This window comes from Hyperoodon ampullatus (genome assembly GCF_949752795.1).
Source record: "Hyperoodon ampullatus genome assembly, chromosome: 18".
NCBI lineage: Eukaryota > Metazoa > Chordata > Mammalia > Artiodactyla > Ziphiidae > Hyperoodon > Hyperoodon ampullatus.
Window position 1 is genome coordinate 56,592,524 of NC_136931.1, and position 24,350 is coordinate 56,616,873.

The following is a 24,350-nucleotide window of genomic DNA, read 5'->3' on the forward strand; positions in this document are numbered from 1 at the left end:
CCAGATTGGCTCTCTCTCAGATACAGCCTCCCTTTTCCCCGCCAGAGGGCGCCACGGTGCGCTGAGCCCTTGGAAGCCTTGGTGACTGGTGACGTCACTGGCGAGCCACTCTTGATTGGCTACATCTTTTCTGCCCTAGCCGTCATAAGAGAGGTCTAGAGGACGCAGGAAGAAAGAAACTGTGTGCCCAGGAATAAGGAATGACCTTGGTCTCAAATACTTCAGTATGCAAAGGGCATTCGCCTTTATTATCCTTTCCAATCTCCATAATCATCCCCAGACGTGCATACTATCGTTAGAGTGGACACCTACTGCAACTATGGACCCATATAACGGACACCTGTGGTTTTTGCCTGATTGGCATGTTATAGTTTAAAAAAAATTAATAGGCTTTTAAAAAAAGCAGTTTTAGGTTTACAGAAAAAAATTGAGCGAAAAGTACAGAAAGTTCCCGTATACCCTAAGGGGAACTCTGTACCCTAATTCTCTACACCCTAATATGCCCTCTCCTAATTCCCTTTATTATTAACGTCCTGCGTTAGTGTGGTACATTTGTTACAACTGTAGGAAAACACTGTATGATTCCAATTACGTGCGGTACCTAGAATGGCGGTTGCCAGGGGCTGAGGTGTGGGGTGGTGAGGAGTTGTTTACTGAGTGTAAAGTTTCCGTTTTTTCAAGATGAAAAGAGTGCTGGATATTGGTTGCACAACAATGTGAATGTACTTAACACTACTGCACTGAACCTTCAAATGGCTAAGATAGTAAATTTTATGCTATGTGTTTTATTTTATTTTATTTTTTTTGGCTGTGTTGGGTCTTCGTTGCTGCATGCGGGCTTCCTCTAGTTCCTTCGAGCGGGGGCTTCTCTTTGTTCCGGGATGCAGGCTTCTCACTGCGGTGGCTTCTCTTGTTGCGGAGCACGGGCTCTAGGCCCGCAGGCTTCAGTAGTTGTGGCTCGGGGGCTCAGCAGTTGTGGCTCGCGGGCTCTAGAGCACAGGCTCAGTCGTTGTGGCGCACGGGCTTAGTTGCTCCGCGGCATGTGGGATCTTCCCGGACCAGGGCTCGAACCCATGTCCCCTGCATTGGCAGGCGGATTCTTAGCCACTGTGCCACGAGGGAAGCCCCTGTTATGTATATTTTTCTATAATTTAAAACAATGCACCAATTTTAAGTGTAGTCTTCTATGAGTTTTGACAAGTATATACAGTGTATGGCCACCTCCACAATCAAGATACAGAACAGCCTCATCATTCCAAAAGGTTCCTCCTTACCTGTATATAATCAATCTCCCATCCCCACTCCTTGGCTCCAGGCAACCCTAATCTGACTTCTATCCTTAGAGATTAGTATTCCCTTCTTACAATTTCATAGAAATGGAATCATACAGCTTGTACTCTTTTCTGTCTGGCTTCTTTCACAAGACACACTGTTTCTGAGGTTTATCTGTTATGTCACACATATCAGTCGGTAGTTCTTTTGATTGCTGAGTAGTATTCCATCCTATGGACATACAATTTGTTTACCCATTCCTGCTGATGAAAATTTCCATTGCTTCCAGTTTTCCAGATTGGGATTATTGTGAATAAGGTTGCTGTGAATATTTGTGTGGACATACGCTTTTACTTCTCATGGGTAAATATTACTTCGGAGTGGGATTGCTGAGTCACATGGTAAGTTTATGTTTAACTTTATGAAAAACTGATAAACTGTTTTTCAAGGTGATTGCAAGAGGTTTAAGGGTGACTCTCAAAAGATATGTCATTGTCCTAACTCCCCAGAACCTGCAAATGGGATCTTTGGAAAAGGGGTCTTTGCAGATGTAATTGAGGTAAGGATTTCCAGATGAGATCATCCTGGATTTCCAGATGAGATCATCCTGGATTTAGAGTGGTCCCTAAATCCAATGACAGGTATCTTTATAAGAGAAAGGTAGAAAAACAAAAAACAACCCCCCCCACAAGCCCCATGAAGGGTTGATTGTAACCAACTTATGCCTATTCAAAGCAAATTAGTGATTTAAAAAAATTGTCCTGCTTACATTTCCTTACCCGGAAACATCTTTCTCTCTTCTGGAACAGCTGATACTTATATTTTAGGTCAGTCAATATTAAAGTGATTATGAAGATTCCTAATGCACAAATATATTCTAATAATATATAATAATTATTAGTAGTTATAGTCACCATTATTATCCATATTATTAGCTAACATTTGAGTCAGTTACTATATACCGAATACCACGCTAAGTGTCTCACGTGTATTATTTCACTTAATCTGCTTAACATTCGTGTGAAGTAGGCATTATCATTTCTCTACCCTTCAGTTAAAGAAATTGAGGCATAGAGAGGTTATATGCTTTGCCCAAAGTCACAGAGCTAATACATGGGGAGGAGAATTTGAGTCTAAGCTCAAATTCAAAGCTCACTTGTAGGGACTTCCCTGGCGGTCCAGTGGTTAGGACTCTGCGTTTCCACTGCAGGGGGCACAGGTTCAATCCCTGGTGGGAGAACTAAGGTCTTGCAAGCCGCGTGGTGTGACCAGAAAAAACAAAAAACAAAAACGACAACAAAAAACAAAGCTCACTTGTGTACCAGATAAACTTGCTAAATGTAGTGGCATCATCAAAGTTGGCAAAAAGAATAAATGAGCAGCATGCCCAGTAGAGTATGACATTAATTTAAAGGATAAGTTTGGCATGATAGACTGTCTTCCTAAGGGTATTTTCAAGATATTTATTAGGTTAAAATCAACTTGCAATTCTTGTGGATGCTAATAGGCTGCCTTGTTTGCCTTTAAGCTGAACTTTACAAATAGCATTGTACCTTTCTAACCTTGACATTTATTAGAGTTTTGAAAAGTGCTCATTCCTCAAGAAAAGAGAGTACATGTACTCCTAGTTAGAGTGCAATAAAAAAAAAATCAATGTTCTACATGCTTTAAAATAGAGGGAAAGGGAGAGGGAGATTTGAGATACAGAGACACAGGGGACAAGGCGATGTGAAGACAGAAGCAGAGATTGGAGCGATGCATCTACCAGCCAAGGAACTCCAAGGATTTCAGGTAGCTACCAGGAGCTAGGTGAGAGGCATGGTACGAATTCTCTCCTAGAGCCTCAGCAGGAACCAACCCTGCTGACACCTTGACTTCAGACTTCTGGTCTCTAGAACTATTAGAGAATACATTTCTGTCGTTTTCAGCCAGCCACTTTGTGGTAATTTGTTATGGCAGCCCCAGCAAATGAATACAGTGGCTGTACTATTTTTTCATGGTAGAATTTTTTGAAATGCTGTATATGGGCAAGTGGGTGTGAATTAATGTCAACTAGTCATGTAGTGGAAATTCACTACTTTGAAGGACGGTCCCCTGACTACTGCCATGTGATTCTTTTTTTTTCAATTAATTATTTATTTATTTGGCTGCGTTGGGTCTTAGTTGCGGCATGAGGGATCTTTCGCTGTGGTGTGCAGGCTCTTCATTGCGGCGTGCGGGCTTCTCTGTAGTTGTGGCGCACAGGCTCCAGTGTGTGTGAGCTCAGTAGTTGCGGCACGCACTGCCATGTGATTTTGTTGGGGCTGTCAATCAAGGGACCCCCCATGTTCTCTACTAACAAACCGTTATGACTTCAGGAGATGAATTCACAGCTAGGCAAGAAGGGATGAGTTCCTGAGGGGGTCTGAGCCAATCTAGGTGAGATGGGCAGTGGAGGAAGAATCAGCCATGGCAGGGATAAGGCTCAAGAGCAAGCTTGCCAACTGGACACATGCTTAGCTTGAGGTGATGATCCAAGGCCCGAGCAGGACCAATCAGAATCCTTTTCCTGAATGATATGGAAGCAGGGAGAGAAAGAGAAAAAGAGAGAGAGAGAGAGAGAGAGAGAGAGACTATCCTAATTTTGTTTCCAATCTTTTTGCAACTGCAGCAGGTCCTGTTAATTTCCTACCCAACAATCATTCCCCTTTCTGTGCTTCCTTGCTGGCAAGGGCCACATCCCACGATATAGACTAGAAATGACAGATGCTCACTTTCCAGACTGCTTTGCAACCCAGGCTGGCCATAGAACCCACTCTGGCAAATGAGAAGGAGAACTCTTCCGGGGAGAAAAAAAAGCGAACACATAAGGGGAGGCCCCTGTCCACATTTTCTGCATTAGATGTCACCGTCTGAGAACACGACATGTGGTACCATTGCAGACAGTTTGTACCCATGAGGGGAAAGCAAAACAATTCTCACAGACGCCAACCCAGTGCCTGACACTGAGCAGCTGAACTAACCCTGGGACTTTGTATCTTTAAAATGGTTGTTAGATGAGCAAAAGAAATCTTTACCATTTCAGCTCTTTCTGTTTTCTGCAGCTGAAGGCATGATGGCAGATGCAGCTTTATAAGCCTGCAGTTCCAGATGGCCATTTATTACCACCATAAAGACCTGCCTGAGAATGAAATAATAAAGGACAAAGCAGAATCACTCGAACACCTGGATCCAACCATGCCTGAAGTCCTTCTGTACGCTCAGACTTCCCTGGATGTCTTTCCATTCTGCTTATGGCTTACAGTAGTTTGGGTTGCCTTTTAAAATATTAATTAATTAATTAAGTTTTGGGGCTTCCCTGGTGGCGCAGTGGTTGAGAGTCCGCCTGCCGATGCAGGGGACACGGGTTCGTGCCCCGGTCCGGGAAGATCCCACATGCCCCGGAGCGGCTGGGCCCATGAGCCATGGCCGCTGAGCCTGCGCATCCGGAGCCTGTGCTCCGCAACGGAAGAGGCCACAACAGTGAGAGGCCCGCGTACCGCAAAAAAGAAAAAAAAAAAAAAAAGAAAGAAAAATCAATTAGAGCCAGCTTATAAATAAATAAATAGATAAATAGATAGATTAAATAATATAAAAAAAAAATTAAGTTTTGGCTGTGTTGGGTCTTCGTTGCTGTGTGTGGGCTTTCTCTAGTTGCGGCAAGCGGGGGCTACTCTCTGTTGTGGTGTGCGGGCTTCTCATTGCAGTGGCTTCTTCTGTTGCAGAGCACAGGCTCTAGGCGCGCGGGCTCAGTAGTTGTGGCACACCGGCTTAGTTGCTCTGCAGCATGTGGATCTTCCCGGATCAGAGCTCTAACCCGTGTCTCCTGCGTTGGCAGGTGGATTCTTAGCCACTGTGTCACCAGGGAAGCCCCTGGGTTGCATTTTGTGTCCTATAATCACAGTGGTCCTGGCCAATGTGAAATTTAGAAAGGCTCAGATAAATCAATTAAGTTGCCAAAGGTCACCCAGGCAGTGAATGAAACATTTGTCTGAATGCAGAGCCAGGATGTTCCAACCCAGCTTCCCGGTCCCAGAAAGGACAGGAGCCCTAGATGGAGTGAGACCCACGGTACGTGTTTATTCTGTCATTGATAGCAGCAGCAGTGGGGGGGATTGGCCAGACGGGGGATGTGGTGAACAGAAAGGGCAGACACAGGTGTGCGTGTGTCTAGGGGAACACGAAGGATTGGTCTGTTGACATTCACGGTGAGAACAAGGGTTAGGACATCAAGTGTTGTACAAACAGCAAAGAAACACAGAGACCGACAGAGGTGTGGGGAGGGGGAGGGGTCCCCCAGACATGCACGGCCCCTCGCCTGGATGGGGAGCCCCGGGGAAGGGAGGACAGACACAGTGGAGACTGAATGCCCCCCACCCTGAAACAGGGAGCTGGGCCCGCCTGCCTTCCATCCCCACGCCTCCAGGGGTGGAAGGATGGGCAGGCCCAGGGCTGCCCCGCACCACGTGGCTCGGACGTTATGGCTTCGAGGAGATGAGTTCACAGTCCGGGCAGGAAGGGATGGGGTCCTGAGGGGGCCTGGTCCGATCCTGAGCCTAGGCCAGACCTGCAGGACCGGGCAGGGAGGAGACGTCAGTGATGGCAGAGAGCAGGCCCATGGCCTGTAGTTCCGTCACCACCCCAGGGACCCAGGAATCCCGGTCCTATGTCTCTCCCTCCTCAGACCCAGGAGTCCAGCCCCTCCCCTCCCCGGTCTGGGTTCCTTACCCCTCACTCTGAGTTCTCTTTCTCTGACAATCCTTTGCTGCCTTTTGTGAAGCTGGTCAAAGTCTTTTCCTGAAAGGGGAAATCCAGAAGGCTCAGGAGTAGGGGACAGAGACAAAACAGTTGCTAATCATCAATCTAATAAGACATCAAACCTGTTTTCTTTTTTTTTTTTTTTTTTGGTTGTGACTTGCGGCTTGTGGGATCTTACTTCCCCAACCGTGGATTGAACCCTCGCCCTCGGTAGTGAAAGTGCAAGTCTTAACCACTGGACTGCCAGGGAATTCCCTGTTTTCATCACTTACAGTTCTCTTTTTTGCCTGGCTCTGAAGTGATGGGACAAGTGGTACAACAGTCCCATTCTACAGATGCAGAAACTGAGGCACAAAGAAGCAGTCAGTGGAAATGTGAAGGGAGATGAGGATACTGGGGTGACGGGGAAGACCCTTCAGGGCCCCTGAGGAGCTGAGACCCAGTCCTGGGGGTGCCGTGGAGCCATGGGAGGGCTGAGCAGAGAAGGGACAGGGTCAGCTCTGGGAGTAGAAAGATGCTCTGGGGCCACATAACACTACCGGCTGAAAGTCAAGGTCAGGGCCAGACTCTGCCGGGGTTCAGCTCCTCTCTGCTGAGGAGCGCGAGCAGGGCACACAGGAGCTTCCAGAGAAGCTTGTGAATAAATGAGTGAGTGAATTAGAAGAGTGAGTGATGGAAGGGCGGAGAAGCTGCCATCTGTTTATCTAAGTACAATCACAGTCTTTTTCAAAACTCACATCTGAGTCCTGTGCTCAGCCCTTTTTAAGTCCCCCGGCACACCCAACCCAGGAAAAAAGTCCAAAGCAGGGCCAGACTAGTCAATTCCAAGGGAGGAACTGACTCCTAGTGTAAAATTTAAGGTGCATCCAAACTCAGCAATTACGATAAATGCTATTGTAATGCAATTTTTAAAAAATCAAAATTAATGCAAAAAAAAATCCATGATGAGCAAAATACGAATTTTAAATAAAAGCCAGTCCTGTGCCATTTTAAATAAATTTTAAATGAAACTTGTTTTATTTAAAATTTATTTTATTTATTTAAAATTAAAATTTATTTAAATTGTAAATAAGGGCCAGTTCCTGGGCTCAAGAACTGGAGACGAAAGGAGAAATATGCACCTGATTTTTCTGTCTTTAAATTTTTTTTTTCCTGGCATATTAAAATAGTTGAGAAAATATTAAAAAAAAAAGAAGAGTAAGTGTATTGAAATTCACATTTTCTTAAGTTTAAGTGTTTAGTTTATACCCTACAAAGAATTTAGTATAATTTTACTTTCTTGGCTTTAGTGACAGCAAATTCATCAATAGTTTCAGAATCTACTTCTTTGCTTTTCTTGGTTTCAAATGAGAGAGCCACGTTTGAAAATTTCTCTTGACCAAGTAATCATCTTAAGTGATCTTAAATTTTTAATTTAAAAATTGTCAGGGGCTTCCCTGGTGGCGCAGTGGTTGAGAGTCCGCCTGCCGATGCAGGGGACACGGGTTCGTGCCCCAGTCCGGGAGGATCCCACATGCCGCGGAGAGGCTGTGCCCGTGAGCCATGGCCGCTGAGCCTGCGCGTCCGGAGCCTGTGCTCCGCAATGGGAGAGGCCACAGCAGAGAGAGGCCCGCGTACCGAAAAAAAAAAAAAATTGTCAGGCTGGTTCTTGCGTGACCCACAAGGCCTCTTGGGGTCTGCTCGTACCCCTTCTTTGTCTGCTCCAGGCTCACCGCCGACATCAGCCTCCTCGATGATTCCGAGGAACAGGAACGGGCAGCCTTGCCCTCTCCCTACAATCTTCTTCACCTGAGCCCATTACTTTCAACCTCCAGGCCTCTGCTCAAATGTCACCTCCTCCAAGCAGCCCTCCATGACCCCCTAATCTAAAGGGCATCCTCCATCTCCCATCCAGATTCCCTCTACCTCCCAGATTCCAAAACGTTCTGGACCACAACTGACAGGGAGAAAAATAAATTAACACTATGATCCTTGGTTTGCTGCCCTGTGAAAATGTCTGCTCTGTTCTATTTCAGCTTTATTTTCTTATTCATTTCAATTTTCACAGCCTGCTTTAAATAACAAATAAAGAAAACCCCGCTCTATTTTATCATCTAGTGTTTTCCTTTTGTTTGGGACTTAGCACCATGGGTAATGATAATAATAGTAGCTGACTATTTACTGAGCCCTTACTAAGAGGCAGACACTTAGTCCTGCATTAACTCACTGAATCTTCACATCTATCCTAACAATAGGTGTTATTAACGGTCCCATTTCCCAACAGAGGAAACTGAGGCACAGAGAGTTCAAGTAACTTGCTCTAAATCACACAGCTAGAGATGGTAGAGCGGGGATTCGAACCTAGGCTGACTCCACAGCCCACAGAGACGTGACGCGTTGTGTGAGTGAAGGGGCGAACGGCGGTGGGAGGGACCTCGGGTGGCGCCCACGCACCTCCACCAGCTGGTGCCAGTGCTCCACGGGCTTGCGCGGGTTGGCCAGCATCTCGGCCCAGTGCTCGCGGCCATGGGGGTCGGCGGCGTCGGGACCCACGCGGCACACGCCGATCACCTCGTTGTGTCCGATGCTGGGGGTCAGGGGTGGGGGGGTCGGTGAGCACCTGAGAGGGAGGGAGGCAGGCCCGGCCCCGCCCCCTGCGCTCGCCCCCCTCCCTCCCACCCCCCGCGCCCTCACCAATCATAGTCCACCACCGCGATGCTGAGCCCCACGTTCTCCACGCTCTCGGGGGCCACGTCGAACACCAGCGCCTCGTTGTACGTGGGGTTCAGCGTGTTCTTCTTGATCGAGGTTTTCCGCTTCTTCAGACGCCGCCCCTCGCTGATCAGAGAGGCCTTCACGTAGGGGTCTGGGGGCGGTTGTGGAGAGCACTGAACCTCGACTTCCTCAGACCCGACTGCGGACCCCAGACCCCTCTTCTCCCAGACCCGAGGGTCTGGATCCGCAGCCTTTTTCCCCCAGCCCCTCCCCCCTCAGACCCAGGATCCAGGCCCCCGGCCCCTCCCCCCTCAGACCCAGGAGTCCCAGTCCTCCCCCTCTTCAGATACCAGCGCCTTCCCGGAACCCACCTGAGAAGCCGGTGAGGTCCATTGCTTTGAGGTTAGAGGCTTTGATGATGGTCACGGTGAGGCGCCCGGCCGTGGGGAGGTAGCAGAGTGAGAAATTGAGCTCCCCAAGATCTGCCTTTTCCTGCAGTTGGGGAAAGAGGGTCAGCGATGCCTTGCCTCAGCCTCCCACTGTCTCTCCCTGACTTTCTCTCCCATCCCCAGACTCCAGCTGTCCTCCCACATCTCCAGGGCTCAGGTTTCTGATCCACTTAACAATCTGACTTCGGGCCAAACCTGGTTAATTCCTCGGCCACAGCTGCCTGCCACCGTCAAATCCTATTTGTTCTGCAGGGAAGACTGGAAGAGGCATGGGTGGGGGGAGAGAGCAGCAGAGGGACAGAAAGAGGGAGAGAGAGAGAGAAGAACACGGTGAGAAATAGACTGAGACAGAGATGCAAACTCTGAGGGATACAGTCAGAAAGACAGACCCACAGAGTTCTAAAGTCAGGAAGACCCAGAGGAGAGAGGGGTGGCAGAGACCCAGACAGGGGAGCACAGAGGGGGTGGGTAGGAGGAAGAGGGGCATAGACTCAGAGGGAGCCCCGAGGCCTGGGAGGGGCAGGACTAGAGACCCAGAGAGAGTGACAGAGACCCAGAATGAGAGGGGAGGGGAAAAGACCCAGAGAGAGAGAGAAACAGAGGCAGAGACCTACACCGAGAAAGGGACAGACATCTAGAGAGAGTGGGGCAGAGAAAAGACACAGAGAGGTCAGTCTTAAGGCAGGAGACAGCCAAGAACCAGACAGAGGTTACAAGGAAGGCAGACCCTTCGCTGTGACACACACAGATGGACCTGGAACAGTGGCCAGAGCTAGGGGACCTGTGACCCGCCTGTCCCATCCTTCAGCCTTGTCTTGGCCCCTCGCCTCCCAACCACACTGATAGGAGCCCAGGTCCCTAGACTCCCCACTCAGTCCCCTGAGGCTTTGCCCAGGCTGTTCCCTCGGCTTAAAATACCCTTCCTCCGCATCTCCTCTCAGCCAACAAGCCTCGGCTTAGCTGTCACCTCTTTCCACAAGCTCCCAGATTCCCTGCAGCCCTGAGCAGATGCTCCCCGCTGTGTGTCCCCGTAATGCTGGCCCCTGACAGCAAACTGCGTGACAGCCTAGACCCACAGCTCCCGAGGACTGTCTGGGGCCCCCGGGTCTTGATCCTGAAAAAACCAGTTGTCGAAGGAATGCATGAATAAATGAAAGAATGAGCGACATCTGGAGCGATCAGGAGGGGGAGAGAAAACGAGAGGTGATAAAAGGAGACAAAGATGGATGCAGGAGGGTGCCTTCGGGTGGGGCTGCCTCGGGGAATGACAGGGAGCGGGGCTTGGTGGGACAGATGTGGGTCCTGGGGATCAGGACCCTACAACTAGGCACGTGGTTCTCATAGGCTGGGCTTGGGGGACTGAGCAAGCAGGCTCTGGAGAGTCCAGTGCAGGGTACTTTAGGAAGAGCCATGGGCACCTGGTTCAACTGTGTCATTGTACATATGGGGAAACTGAGGCTCGGAGAAGAGAAGGACCTTGAGTAGGGCCATCAGGTGGGCAAAACCAGCCCTCTCGTGATATGAGGACAGGGCTCACCCAGCCCTGACACACACAGCTGCCCCAGATTGGCAGAGAGCTGGAATGTTGGGAAACCCACAGATTGGAACTGAGAGGGCTGAGGAGTTCTTTGGGGCGTGGAAGGGGTCAGGACACCCAACGAAGACCTAGGGGCTGGGTTTGGGGAAGGATTGGATGTACAGGAGAGTGAGGTTGTAAGAAATGAGGAAGGGGCCCATGGGGGGTGTTGGGGGAATTGGGGAGATGTCAGGATACTGGGGACCCCAGTATGTCCGAGGCTTGGGGCATCAGGCTATCTGAATTCTAGTGGAGACCATAAAGAGAGAGAGGATTAGATTATATTAGAGAATCTGAAAGTCAGGGGTTTGAAACAAAATGTTCAGAGATCAGAGGGGTTGGGGGAGTTCAGGAAGTCTGGGAATTGGAAAATTGGGAGGTTGTGAGGGGAAGGAAGTTGGGAAAACAAAAGCCAAGGACTAGGGCTTGGGAAGTTGGAGGGTCAGGAATCTAGGGCCAGAGGGCAGAAGTCATCGGGTCATGGCATGGAAGTTTGACAAAGCCGGCCGGTGGGTACATGGGCGTCTATTATAGTTTTCTCAATGGTTACCATCAGATGTCAACGGGATGGGGGGGTGAGGTGCTGGTGTCAGAAGTTGGGAATCTGGGGCCCAGTTATGATATTAATAGTTGACAAAGTGCGGAAGGGGAATGGGGGTCCATTATATCAGTCTCTATTCTTGCTTGTACGTCTGCAATATCTTACAACAAAATAAAGCTGAACAGAAAACTCCAGGATCAAGGAGTTACAAGGTTATGAAGTGGGGAGGGAGGCAAGGAGATGGCAAACTGAGGGGTCCCAGGTCCCCCGGGATGGGGGATGCAGGAGCCACTGACCGAGCCACCCTCCACGATGTCCCTCCACAGCGGGCGGTCGGGGGGCTGCTCGGCCAGCTCCAGGAGGTTGTCCAGAACCACCTGGCCGATGAGGTCGTGCCGGGAGAAGCGGTCAAAGTCATAGACGCTGAAGTGCAGTTTGCGCTGGGCCAGCTCAGCCAGGGGCACGGAGAACTGAAATGTCTCATTGAACACTGGGTTCAGGGTCTTCCTGTGTACCTAGTGGGGTGGGCGAGGAAGGGAGACAGACACCATGCCCACCAGCCCCTCCTGCCCGGGACCCAGATGTCTGGACCCCTACCCACCTCCTTCCTCAGACCCAGGAATCTGGAACCCCAGCCCCTCCTCCCTCAGACCCAGGAGTCCCCGCCCCCAGCCCCTCCTCCCTGGGACCCGGATGTCCAGCCCACCACTCCGGACCTTGGTCTGAAACTTTTTCTTGCGGTCAGGCAGCAGGTAGATCTTGACGTAGGGGTCTGAGAAGCCATTGGAGTCCTTGGCCGGGAGGTCCAAGGCCTGCAGGATCCGCACCACCAGCTGGTCGGAGCCGTAGAGGTACCTCAGGGCGAAGCTGATGCGGCCGCAGGGCGCCCCCGCGCCGGCCTCTCCGGAACCTGGGGCCCCGCCGCCCCGCCGGCCACCGGGTCCAGTCCCCTGGTACAACTCCGGCTTGATCTGTCCGATGAGCTTGGCTTTTTCCTCACCGCCTGGTAAGGGTAAGGGTAGGGCGGGCGGCCGCTCCTCACTGCCCGGATCCGGCTGTGAGCTCAGGGTCTGCTGGGTGAGGGGCCGGGGCAGGGCCGGGTACCTGCGGGCGTGGGGAAGACAAGGCGGAGTCGGTGGCCCCGATCTTTGCTGCATCTGAAGACCTGGGAGGCTTCTGCCTGCCTCTTCCCCAAACCCCATAGCCAGGTGTCCACAGATCCCCACCTTTGCCCACTGTGACCTTGAGCAAGGCACTTGAATTCTCTGAGCCGCAGTTTCCCCATCTGTGTGAGGAGGGTGACCTATCCCCTTTTCTAAGCTAGCTCCACCCCCGACCTGGGCTTGCACCAGCCTCTAGAAGCCTCCTTCTGACCTCAGGGTGTGACCCAGAATAGCTTCTCTATGGACCCCTGGGGCCTCACACAGCCCAGACCCATCCTAGTCCCAGCCTCATCCTCTCCCACCTGACCATCGCTCCCCCTGGGCTGTCCTTTCTCTCTCAACTTCCTTTTCTGGCTGTCTGTGTTTGTAGAACACTCTGGAAGCCCAAAGCTCCATCCTTAACCATCTTTGCCATCTTCTCCCCTTCGCACTCACACGCTTTCCCTGGACAAGCTCAGCTGTGCCCCAGGTTTCCACGACCATCAGCAGCCTGATGTCTGCTAAATCTGTCTTCTGAGCTCTAGCCTGGCTCAGCCCACAGCCTCAGCTGCCCATCAGACACCACACACCCCTCGTGTTCCCTGCTGGGCTCAGTGCCTCCTCCCAAGCCCACTTCCTCTCCCAGTTCCCCAGAATCCACCTGGATTTGCAGGTCAGACACCTGGGGCCATCCTCATCTCCTCTCTCCCCTCCAGTCCTTTCCCTTCCATCTCCTGAATTTCCCCATCCCTGTGGTCCCTGCTCATCCATCCTCTCCTGCATGGACCATCACACCCGGGCCCCTAGTGACGGGCAGTCATGACTGGACATGGCAGCCCCAGATGTGCTGAGAGGCAGGCATGAGGCTGGGGGAAGTGGGAGGGCACCAAGCCGTGGAAAGGGATGCCGGGTGAGATGGCTTCAGCTACTGATCAGTGGGCCATTCCCTGCTCCCAGAGTGACTTTGAGGAGGTCATTAACAACCTCTGGGCCTCAGATTCTTCATCTGTATAATGGAGGAAGGAGGAACTCAGACTGGTGTATCCATCAACCTCTGGAAGGCCTCCCCAGAGACGTCAAACTATATTTTCCATGAGCCCTTGGCCAGCCCACTGGACAAGAACCACCTATGAACCTCTGGGGCCCAAGACAATCCTTCCCAGTGGCAGTTTTCCCCAGACGCTCCCCCGGGCCCCTTCCATTCAACAAGACCCAGATAAGCTCAGGGTCTCCCTCAAACCCACTGCTCTTCCTAGATCCTCTGACAGCTCCACCATTCACCCAATCAATCACCAGGCCAGACACCTGGGTGCTATCTTTACCTCCTCCCACCCCCTTCTACCCACAGCTGTCAACCCCCAGTTCCATCCCTGACTCTCGGCCCCCTGACTCTCTCTACCTCATCTCCTCCTCCACCATCCCCAGTTCAGCCTTGTCTCCTGCCTGGACTCTTGGTATCCAATCTGTCTCTCCAGTCTGTCCCCTATGTGGCCCCAGAGAGGTCTTTCTACCCACAGCTGACCTCCTCTGCTCACAGCCCTTTGTGGCTCCCCAGTGCCCTAGGACAAAGTCCCAACCCCTCAGTCCAGCATTCAAGACCCTGTGTGATCTGGTCCTACCCTCGTCCCCTAGGCTGCTTTACTTCAGCCCTGGCCTGGCTGGATAGGGACAGCTGATTTGAGGACCCACTTCCCCTGGATTGTGAGTGACATGAGGGCAGGGTCTGTCTGCCATGCTCACCTCTATTCTTTTCCAACACCCAGCTCAGCTCTAGCTCATATCAGGTGCTCAGTATACGTGTACAGAATAATGAATAATGGATGGATGAACTGCAGGTCCCACCACCCACCCAGGCTTAGGGAGAAAGAGATGAATTGCTTTGTGCCTCAGGGACTCAGGGGTCTAATCTCCATTCTCTTCCACCTTCCTGATCCCAGAGTCCTGTCCTTGGCCTCCTCCTTCCTCTGGATCCAAGAACCTAGACCTCTAGCCCCCTCCTCCCTCCAGCTCAGGAGTCTGAAGCCCTAGCCTCCTCTTTCCCCCGGATTCAGGAATCCACACCCCAAGCTCCCTCCTTCCCGAGGACTCATGAGAGCCATAGATGGGAGAGAGACACATAAGAAGAACAGAAGTTCAGAGTGGACCCCCAGCCCAGTAGCCTGTCTCACCTGGTGGTGGGTGCCAGGCTTGTGACCTGCTGATGCGACTGGGCACTGGGCAAGCCCCCACCACTTGGGGGAAGCAGGAGAAGCCCAGAGCCTGCGCCGCCCTCAGAGGGCAGCTCAGGAGATGTCTGGCTCGGTTTGACCCCTGCGGCTACTACAGCAGCTGCAGCCTCTGGATACGAGTCCATGTCCAAGTAGGAGGGCTCTGGGGGGTCTGACCCCCCTAGGCTGCCCGGCTCCAGCAGCTCAGCGAAAGGCGGATGGTGGGCAGTGTGGGCATGGTGGTGTGGGCCCCCCAGCAGGGGATGGCCACCCAGGCCAGCCCCTAGGTGGTGCCCACCGCCGCCTACCAGGCCTGCCAGCCCGACCCCGCCTAGGTCTTTGCGCAGGGGGCCACCGCCCACTGCTGAGCCTCCCTTGTCCCTCCAGGGAACCCAGCACAGCTTCCAGGACACGAAGAGGGAGACACCCAGAAGGACAATGCCACAGAACGTCACGATGACCGACAGCAGGCTCACGGAGATGTCTGGAGAGAGTGAGGACAAAGGTCAGGGGTCAGGGCGGGGTCAGAGTTTATCCTCCCATTGCTGTCCCCAAGAGCTAACCTTTAGTATTTGCCACTCACCGTCCTAAGTACTCTACATGTAATACTTAGTATAAACTCCATGACTGCTCAAGGTCGGTGTTTCTATCTACCCATTTTAAAGATGAGGAACCTGAGAGGTTGAGTGACTTGTGTAAGGCTGCACAGGTAGTCAGTGACAGACCTGGGATCTGAACCGGCAGTCTGTCTTCGGATTATAGTCTTTTTATTCTCTTGATTGCTAGCCCACAGTGACTCTCTGTAAGGGAATACAGCATCTGAGGTAGGACGAAGGTTCCCTAAAATGCTAAGAGTTGATCAAGGAGAAAGGAGACTGCATGGCACAGTTAGGCAGGTCAGGGTTCAAATCCCAGCTTGCTGTGTGGCTTTGGGAACATATCTTAACCTCTCTGAGCCTGACAGTCCCCATCTGACAAGTGGGAAAAATCAGTTCTGCCTCTCATAGTGCTTTTAAGGAATGCAGGGAGTAAATGGTGTGCAGAGCAAGCTGGGGAAGATAATAGCAAACATTTCTTGAGAGGTTACTATGTTCTGGACACATAAGTGCTTTATAGGCATTAGCTTCCTTATGCCTGACAGGCATGCTAGGAGGTTGGCAGCATTATTATGCCCATTGTTATTTTCCACAAAAGGAAACTGAGGCCAAGAGACACGAAGTTACCAAAGACACAGAGTCCTAGAGCTGCAGCAGGGGAATCAGGATTCGAGTCTGGGTGCCTGGCTTTACCGTCTTCACCATTATGCTAAGTTCAGACACGTGGACAGTCAGCCGTGTGTACATGACAGAGCCCCAGTAAAGACCCTGGACACTGAGGCTCTGGTGAGCTTCCCTAGCGGGCCCTACCCTGTGCATGTTGTCACACGTTGTTGCTGGGAGAGTTAAGGGCTGTCTGCGTGACTCCATCGGGACAGGACAACTGGAGGCTCACGCCTGGTGTCTCCTGCACCTTACCTTATGCCTCTTTTCCCTTTGCTGATTTTAATTTCCATCCTTTTGCTGTCCTGAAATGTAGCCATGCGTATAACAGCTTTTCTGAGTTTTGTGAGTCCTAGAAATCACTGAACCTGAGGGTGGCCTTGGGATTCCCCAGCACTCACAATGGCAGTAGTGTACCAGACTTCCTGGGGCCAAAATCTGGCTCTCCCGCATATGGGCTATGAGATTCTGAGCGAGCTGCTTCAGGTCTCTGGGCCTCATTCCTCGTCACTGTCCCGTGGACATCCTGCACTCGAGATGCTGAGCCCCGCCCTGGCACTCAGCACGTGTGACTGTCATTGTAACCTCCCACCTCATGCTTCCTAAAGGTTCTTCATCTGGACGAGGGCACTCATGATATTCCCTAGCTCTCAGAACCCTGCGGATTCCTAGCTGGGTTACCTGGAGCCAATCACTCCACCTTCTGGGCCTCAGTTTCCCCCATTGAAAATAGGGATTATAACTATATTTACTATTTTGTAATAACCTATAATGGGAAAGAATCTGAAAAACAATAGAGATGAATCACTTTGCTGAATCACTGTAAACCAACTATACTCCAATTAAAAAATAAAATTAAAAAAAGAGAAAATAGGGATTATATGTACCACAAAGGGTAGTGGATCTTGTATACTGTCTGGTACACAGTTGGTGCTCAGTAAGTATATTCCAACATATATTGAATGACCACTGTGCGCGCAGCTTGTTCTTAGCACTTCACATGTGTTATATCAATTGAGCCTCTCAGATGCCCCATGAAGTAGTTACTTTCATGATCCCATTTTCCAGATGAGGAAATCGAGGCACAGAAGAAGCCATTCATTTCATAAGTGGGGGAGGTGGGATTTGAACCCAGACAGGTCAGACAGACTGACTTAAGAGCCTGAGCTTCTAAGCACTATGTGAAATGCACAAAGATACCTGAAGGGGGTGTGTGGCAGCAGTGGTGTGGTAGTGAGGGAGGGTGGACAGGAGGCCCACAGGGCAAAATCCCAAAGGTCACAGGTCACATGGACCACAGAGCTCCTTCTTCTTAGATCAGAGGTTTGGGGGACCAGCAACAGGCAGGATGGAGGCAAGACTATAAGAGGGGCTGGCCCCATAAGGAAGAGGAAGCTGAGCAGGGCTGTTCTGAATCTCTAAAACTCCTGGCTACAGTGGAAGCAGGGGGCTGGCCAAGACGGCTGGGGATGCTGACCTGCATCGGGGCCCCGGGGATAGCCTCTGATTCGCAGGTCGTTGAACTCTTGGCACCTGTCACTGGTGTCGGCATCTCGGACCCGTGCACAGAGGTCCGAGACCAGGATGAGTGCCCGACGGCAGAGGTCATCCTCGTAGTCTCCTGACATGGTGGCCAGCGGGTCCTGTTCTTGGGAGGGGCCGGGCAAGGGTGCAGATGGGGAATGGGATGGGGGAGAGGGGTGGATAAAGGGCGGAAAGAGACAGAAAAAGGATAGGCAAGGGGACAGCAATTGGGGGTGGATGGACAAGGGATGGAGATTAGGGGAGGATTGGACAAGGAAAAAGAAATTAGGGGCAAATGGACAAGGAGGAAGAGACTGGGAAGGCCAGTCAAGGGGCAGAGATTAAGGGTGCATAAATAAAGGGGTGGACAGACAAGGAGACAAAGATTAGGGCTGCACAGACGCAGGGACAGAATTTCGGGAGGGAGAGACAACGGAACAACCATTTCTCATTCGTGCATTCAACAAATATTCACTGAGCACCAACTACGTGAGAGGCACTGTGCCAGCTGCTGCAGATCCAGCAGGGAGCAAACGCCACGTGGTCTCCAGCTTCTTGGTGTCACAATGCAATGAGAGGAGACAAAGAGTAAACAAATCAACAAACACACATAAACAAACACGCACACATAGACACAAAGCCCTCAGACTGTGAGAAGAGCTCTAAAAGAAATAGTTGGAGGATGTGTCACAAGGGGACCTGGAGGTGGGCAGTTGGGGGAGCTCTCTGAAATCTGAAGGATGAGATGGAGCCAGCCATGGGCAGTGGGCAGTGGGGCTGGAGTGAGGAAAAGCATTCAAAGCAGCAGGAACAGCGTGAGCAATGGCCCAGGGTGGGAAAGGGCTTGGTAGGTCCAGGGAGCAGGAAGGTGTAGACAGGGAGAGAGTGGGGAGAGAGAGAGAGATGGATAGAGGTAGAAAGATAAGAGGTGATTATGTGTGGTGCTGGCTGGGGAGGGATGGAGGTGAAAGACGCAGAGATAAGGACCAAGTTGAGAGAGGGAGAGAGAAGGGGAGGGGAGACAGAGATAACGGGAGGGGCAAACTGGGGCCCAGAAGAGAGGGACAGATGAACAGACAGAGGGAAAGTTAAGGACTGGGATGTGGGATGGACAAACCATAAAGAATAAGCTGGTGTGTAATTCATGGGAGTGTGAGAGATGGGTGGACATAGGGGCAGTGATAAGTGCCAGGAAAGAGCATGGACAGAAATATCTTTGAGAGACAAACAGTGGACAAGAGAGGATGGATGGGGTGCAGAAATAAAGGACAGAAAAATAATGGCCAGAGATCACAGATGGACAAAAGGATACAGAGACGGACTGGGCAGACAGACATGGGTGCAGAAGGAAGGTTGGATTGGTAGGGGGGAGCATAAAAGAGAGGGGACCAGGAGAAATAGGTGGCTGTGGGGAGAAGGGGAATTAGCGACACATGGTTTGGAACTAGACATCAGAGATGGACTGGAAGGAGGGTGCTGGGGAAATTAGGGACAGACAGATCAGGGCTCATAGATGGACAGGTGTCGTGGGGGTGATGCAGAAGGCCAGGACTCGGAGACAGGCATATCAGACTCACCTGCGCTTATCCCTGCCGTGTCCTGGATGGTAGCCGAGGCGGCGGCTGGCGGTAGCCCATGGGGGTTGTAGGGTGGACACGGGGCTGCGGGCCTGTCCCTACGAGCCAGGTGGTGGGAGGGGGTGCTGGATCTGGGGGTCGTGGCCGTGAGAAAAAGCTCAGTCCGAGCCTCACATCTTGTCCTACTCGGGCCAGCTGCTCGACCCCAGGCGACCCCCGAGAAGTCCAGCCACCCCTTCCCAGCTCCGGGGGGGTGGGGGGACTTAAAGACTACAATTCCCGGCAGGCCTTGCGCTCGTGTTGCTGCGGCTTCATAGACCAGGCTCTGCAGGGGCTGATGGGAATTGAAGTCCTTAATACCTCTCCCGGCTGCGGAGAAGATGGGAATTTTTTTGGAGGTGGGGGGGTTAAGAGATGCCGGGGTCCCAAGGCGCTGCAGGGGAGAGGAATAATGTCTGGGACCTCGAGAAGCCGCGGAGTCCTAAGTCCTTAGGGGCCATGGAGTGGGTAAACCATCCCCACGCTCGGGGGATCGGTGGGCGAGGTTGGGGTACACCCAGGTGTTTCGGGACCCCCCCTTCCAGGGCCACGTTCCCCTCCCCCGGGGCGACCAGCAAACGCTGCAGCACTCCCACTCCCGAGCGGGAGACCCGCGTATCTCTGCACCTACCCCCGCCCCCACGCGCCGTGGCCGCCCCCCGGCATGGGGCTGGGGCGGGGGCTGTGGCAGGGGGAGGGGGAGGAGCAGACTCACCCGGAGCTGCCGCCGCCGCCGCTGCCGCCGCAGCCCCGCGCGCCGGCCGAGGTGCCAGCTCGGCTCCTCCCCCCGCCCCTGTCGCAGGTCCGCGGCTCCTCCCCCTGCACCCCCTCCTTCCCCTCGGAACCTGCGGCTTCAAAGCCCAAAGAGCGCGGCCGCAGCGAGGAAGAAGGGAGATTTCCCGAGACCGAGGCGTCTGAGACGCAGCGCACTTCCACAGACGAGGATGCAGAGATCTGAGATCATGACCCTCTCTGCTCCCCCAGGATCCAGGGGTCCTGGACCTCACCCCCTCCTCTCTCAGAGAAGTCCGGGACCCCAGTCATCTCTTCCCCCAGGACCCAGGGTACTGAGCTTCCAACTCCCTCCATTCTCAGATCCAGGAATCCACCCCTTCTGCTCCCTCCTCCCTTGGGGACCCAGGAGTCCCGACTCCCCAGCCCCCTTCTCCGCAGGACCCAGGACTTCCAGTCCTCCCAGCCGAGGAACTCTGAGGGATGGTGGTGGGCGGGGGGCAGGCAGAGCCTCAGAATCAGCGGTCCTGATGTGGAGGTAGAAGCAAGGACCTGGATTTCAGTCCTTCCTGGGCCGGCTCCTGAGTAGATTCTCAGATACTTGCTGAGCATCTACTGAGCGCCAGGCACTGCCTTTGTGACCTTGCACTCTTTGCTCTGAGTTCGTTTCCTCATCAACAAAATATAGACAATAAACCTGTTTCCTAAGGGACCCAGAGGTTTGAAAAACCAGTCAATATAGAGGGAGAGCATTGACACCAAGTAGGTGCTTTATGAATACTTTTTAAAAACAGCAAGTATACCTTTACCGGTATAGTAATAGCAGTGAATGACAATTGCCACTGTGATCTGGGCACTGGGCTAAGTGCTTTGAAAGCATTCTCTGAGTTAATCTTCACTTTGGCCCTCTGAGATGGGGGCAGTTATGTTATTCCCATTTCACAGAAGAGACAACTGAGGCCCACAGAGGTTAAATCCCTTGAAGAAGATCCAGAGCTACCTGGTCTCAGTGGCAGCCCGTAGGGGTGACTTGGAGCCCCCTCACTACCCCCAGTCTTCCTCAGTGCTGCCCCCTGCCTCCCAGTGACACCCATATAAATATAATCTCTAAGTAAAAAATTGCTGCTTCTTCTGCAAACACTTTAAGCCGAGTCCCCTAGGCGCCCCCTTCAATTAGATAATCCGTCCAACTGCGGCCTATGTATACACGTTGCAGTCACCATCATACTTTTGAATGCCCCAGAAACGCCTTCCGGGTTCACTCTGAATCCTATCTTCAGTGCTTCTTGTATTCTCCTGGATGGACCTACATTTGCACCCAGGGAAGCTTGCATGGGAGGGTGGTGCACCCACAGATATGTGCACACAAGTGCAGGCACCCCAAATACCACTCTCACAGCCAGACCTCCGCCCAGGGTCCACAGGCAGCTGTATTCCACAGGGAGAGACACACAGAAGGAGTATGCAGCAATGCACACTTTCAGAGATGTGCACACTTTCAGAGATGTGCACACAGATGGGCTTGCCAGACTCCCATGACATGTTCCCGAAGAGGCACTTGGGTATCGAGGAATAGCTGCAGTGCACTGGTTGTGTGTGTGACTTTGGAAGGGGGGTACCTGAGTTCAAATCCCAGCTCTTTCATCATTTGTGGCCTCGGGTGAATAACTTACATTCTTGGTGCCTCAGTTTCCCCGTCTGTAAATGAGGGTGAGCTTTTTTTCCTAATTTTTTTTTATTGGGAGGGTAATCTTTTTTTTTTAAACCCACCTCATTATTTCGAGGATTGAATTAAATTCACCAGAGATGCCTAGAGAAAGTGGTTAATGTTTACTGTTGTCATAATTAGTAATTACATGCATTTGCTCATGGACTCCTTCACTGCATTTTACAAGTGAGGAAATTGAGGCTCAGAGAGGGGAAGTGCCCTGCCCAAGGTCACACAGCAGGGAGGTGTCAGAGTTGAGAGTCAAAGCCACGTGGTCCGACTCTAGACTTCTTGCGTTCAGCCACTACATTGTTTGCGTATAGGAAGTTTGAGGACCTTGCCTGTCATCACCACCAGGGGTGTGGAAGAGCACAGAGCACTGGACAGGGAACCAGGAGGCAGAGACATTCGTTCAATGCAATCCATGCCCCCAATTGGATAGATACTTACTGAGCATCTACTGACTGCCAGGCACTGTTCTAGGCACCAAGGGTTTGGCTGGGAACAAAGCAGACAAAAATCCCAGCCTTGGGAGGACTCACGGTCTAGTGGTGGAGACAGGTGGTCATTAAATAACTCTATATGGGTATCAGTGTTAGGAAGGAAAGTCCAGGGTGCTGTGTGTCTGAGAAGGAGGTCAGTGGAAGGCTTCTCTGAGCAAGTGACATTTGAGTTGGCATAAGCCAGGTGAAGATGGGGGAAGGGAGAGGACTGCTCCAGGGAGAGGGAACAGTCCACGCAAAGCCAGGGGCAGGAGCGAGTTGGCACATGGAGGAGGACTGATGAGCACATAAGCTCCATGGGGGCAGCACTTTTGTTTACTGCTGTGTCCCCGCCGCCTGACCTGGTGCCTGGCACACAGTAGGCACTCAATAAGTATTGGTTGGTTGAATGAATGAACAAGTGGATGGACAAATAGAGAAGTGTATGTATGTATGTATGTATGTATGAGCTGGATGGGTGGATGGATGGATGGATGGATGAGCGGATGGATAGCTGAATGAGTGGATGAGTGGATCATTGGATGGATGCATGCATGCATCCATGCAGGAGTGAACGGATGAGTTTGCAAAGTACCTACAGATTCACACACAAATGTGCCTGCAAACAAACGCAGACACACACCCAGAGTCATGCACATTGTGTGTAAACACAGATTCGCCTCTTCTCCTGGTGCTCCCCTGGGAGAACAAACACCAAGAACAGAGGTGGACCAAGCTGGCCATGGCCTGTGTGGTTGAGGATGCAGGGAGGCAAACCCTCTAACCTGAGCTACAACCAGCCCCGCCCCCCGCCCCCCACTGCAGCACTGACATAATTTCTGGAATAGAAGGAAAATGCTGATTCAGGGATTTGTGTCCCGGGCTGCATGCCAAGCCAGGGAGTGGGCCAGGGATGACCCAAGAGAGTTGGGGTGAGTGACAGAGGGAGGCAGGTGGGGCTAAGGCAGAAAGACCGGGAAGGAGGTAGAGAGATAGAAACAGAGAGATGGCAAAATAAAGTGATGGACACAGAGAGAGAGACACACACACACACAGACAGAGACAGAGATAGAGACATGCAGAAAGGTATAGAGACACAGAGAATGAGAGACAAAGAAAGTCAGAGGCACGTGATATAGAAATTCAAATTCAGACACACAGAGAGATGAGGAAGGGTTCCAGAGACAGGTAGAGAGAGGGAGAAAAATAATGGAGACACAGAGAGATGGGAACTTAAAGGACCAAGACACCAGAGGGAAAAAGAGAGAGAGAGCCAAACGCGTGCGCGCGCACACACACACACACACACAGATGCAGAGAGAGAGAAAGAGAGAGAGAGAGACAGAGACAGAGACAGAGAGAGATAGAGAAAGACAAAGACACCCAAAGAAGGAAGAAGAGAGAGGTCCAGAAGAGGCAGCTAAAGCTGGTCACAGAGATAAAGAACACTGGAAAGGGAGCAACCTTCAACTGAGTGCCTCCTGTGTGCCTGGCTCACATGCGGGGGCTTTGCTGTATCTTGCTTTATTTAAGCACCATTAGCCCTTCAAGGCAGCATTATTGGTAAGAGATGAGGAAACCAAGGCTCAGAGAGGGAAAGAAATTTGCCCAAGTTTGCACAGCCTGGGCATGGCGTTGGATGCTAGCCTGTTTGACTCCAGAGTCCATATTCTCTTCTTCATCCTATGTTACCTCATGCAGACCAAGAGACACAGGGCAGTGGGCTTAGGGGGTACTGAGTGTGAGTCACAGCAATAGAGGAAAATCGTCACTTGTTTATTCATTCAACATACATGTTCCGCACTTCCCTGATGCTGGAGAGCCGGAGATGAGTCAGGGCCCCTTGGTGTGGAGGGGGAGGCAGACACAGACCCAAATTCCTGAGCAAGACAGGCAGAGTGCACAGTGTTCACAGGTCTGAAAAAAAAAAAAAAAGCAGATAAAGAACGTGCAGAGGATGGAGACAGAAAACACACCTGGTAGGAGGAGGAGTCAGAGAAGGCTTCCTGGAGGAGGGGGCACTTGAGCTTCTTATGAAAGGATGAGGGCGTTTGGGCGCCGGGAAAAGGGCAGAAGGCAGCACGTGGAGCGTGGAGCGAGGGGTGGGAGGGATTAATTAAATAAAGTAATTAATAAAAGGTGACTGAAGAATGTTTGAAGGTATGTGGTGAGAGAGGAAGCTGGGACCAGATCATGCAGCTCGGAGCCATGGGAGGGCTGAGAGCAAGGGAGGGGCAGGGTCATCTCCAAGTGCAGAAAGACCCCTCGGAAACCTTGTGGGAGGGGAATGAGGCGGGAGAGACTGGAGGATGTGAGGGCAAGAAGGAGGCTGGGGCGAGGGTGCAGGAAGGAGACGACCTTGAAACCTGAGT

At 51.8% G+C, this 24,350-nt stretch overlaps 1 protein-coding gene across 1 annotated transcript; it reads right to left on the reverse strand.

The window, feature by feature from the left end:
• Positions 1-6,021: 6,021 nt before the first annotated feature.
• Positions 6,022-19,113, reverse strand: SYT3 (synaptotagmin 3; the record flags this gene model as incomplete). The annotated part of the gene is made up of 9 exons (XM_079723054.1): positions 19,018-19,113; positions 17,394-17,564; positions 14,619-15,141; positions 12,025-12,412; positions 11,605-11,823; positions 9,114-9,234; positions 8,722-8,893; positions 8,482-8,614; positions 6,022-6,087 (listed from the first exon to the last, which is right to left on the reverse strand). The coding sequence occupies exons 2-9, from the start codon at positions 17,542-17,544 to the stop codon at positions 6,022-6,024; spliced, it is 1,773 nt and encodes a 590-aa protein (XP_079579180.1). The 5' UTR covers positions 17,545-17,564; positions 19,018-19,113.
• Positions 19,114-24,350: the final 5,237 nt, after the last annotated feature.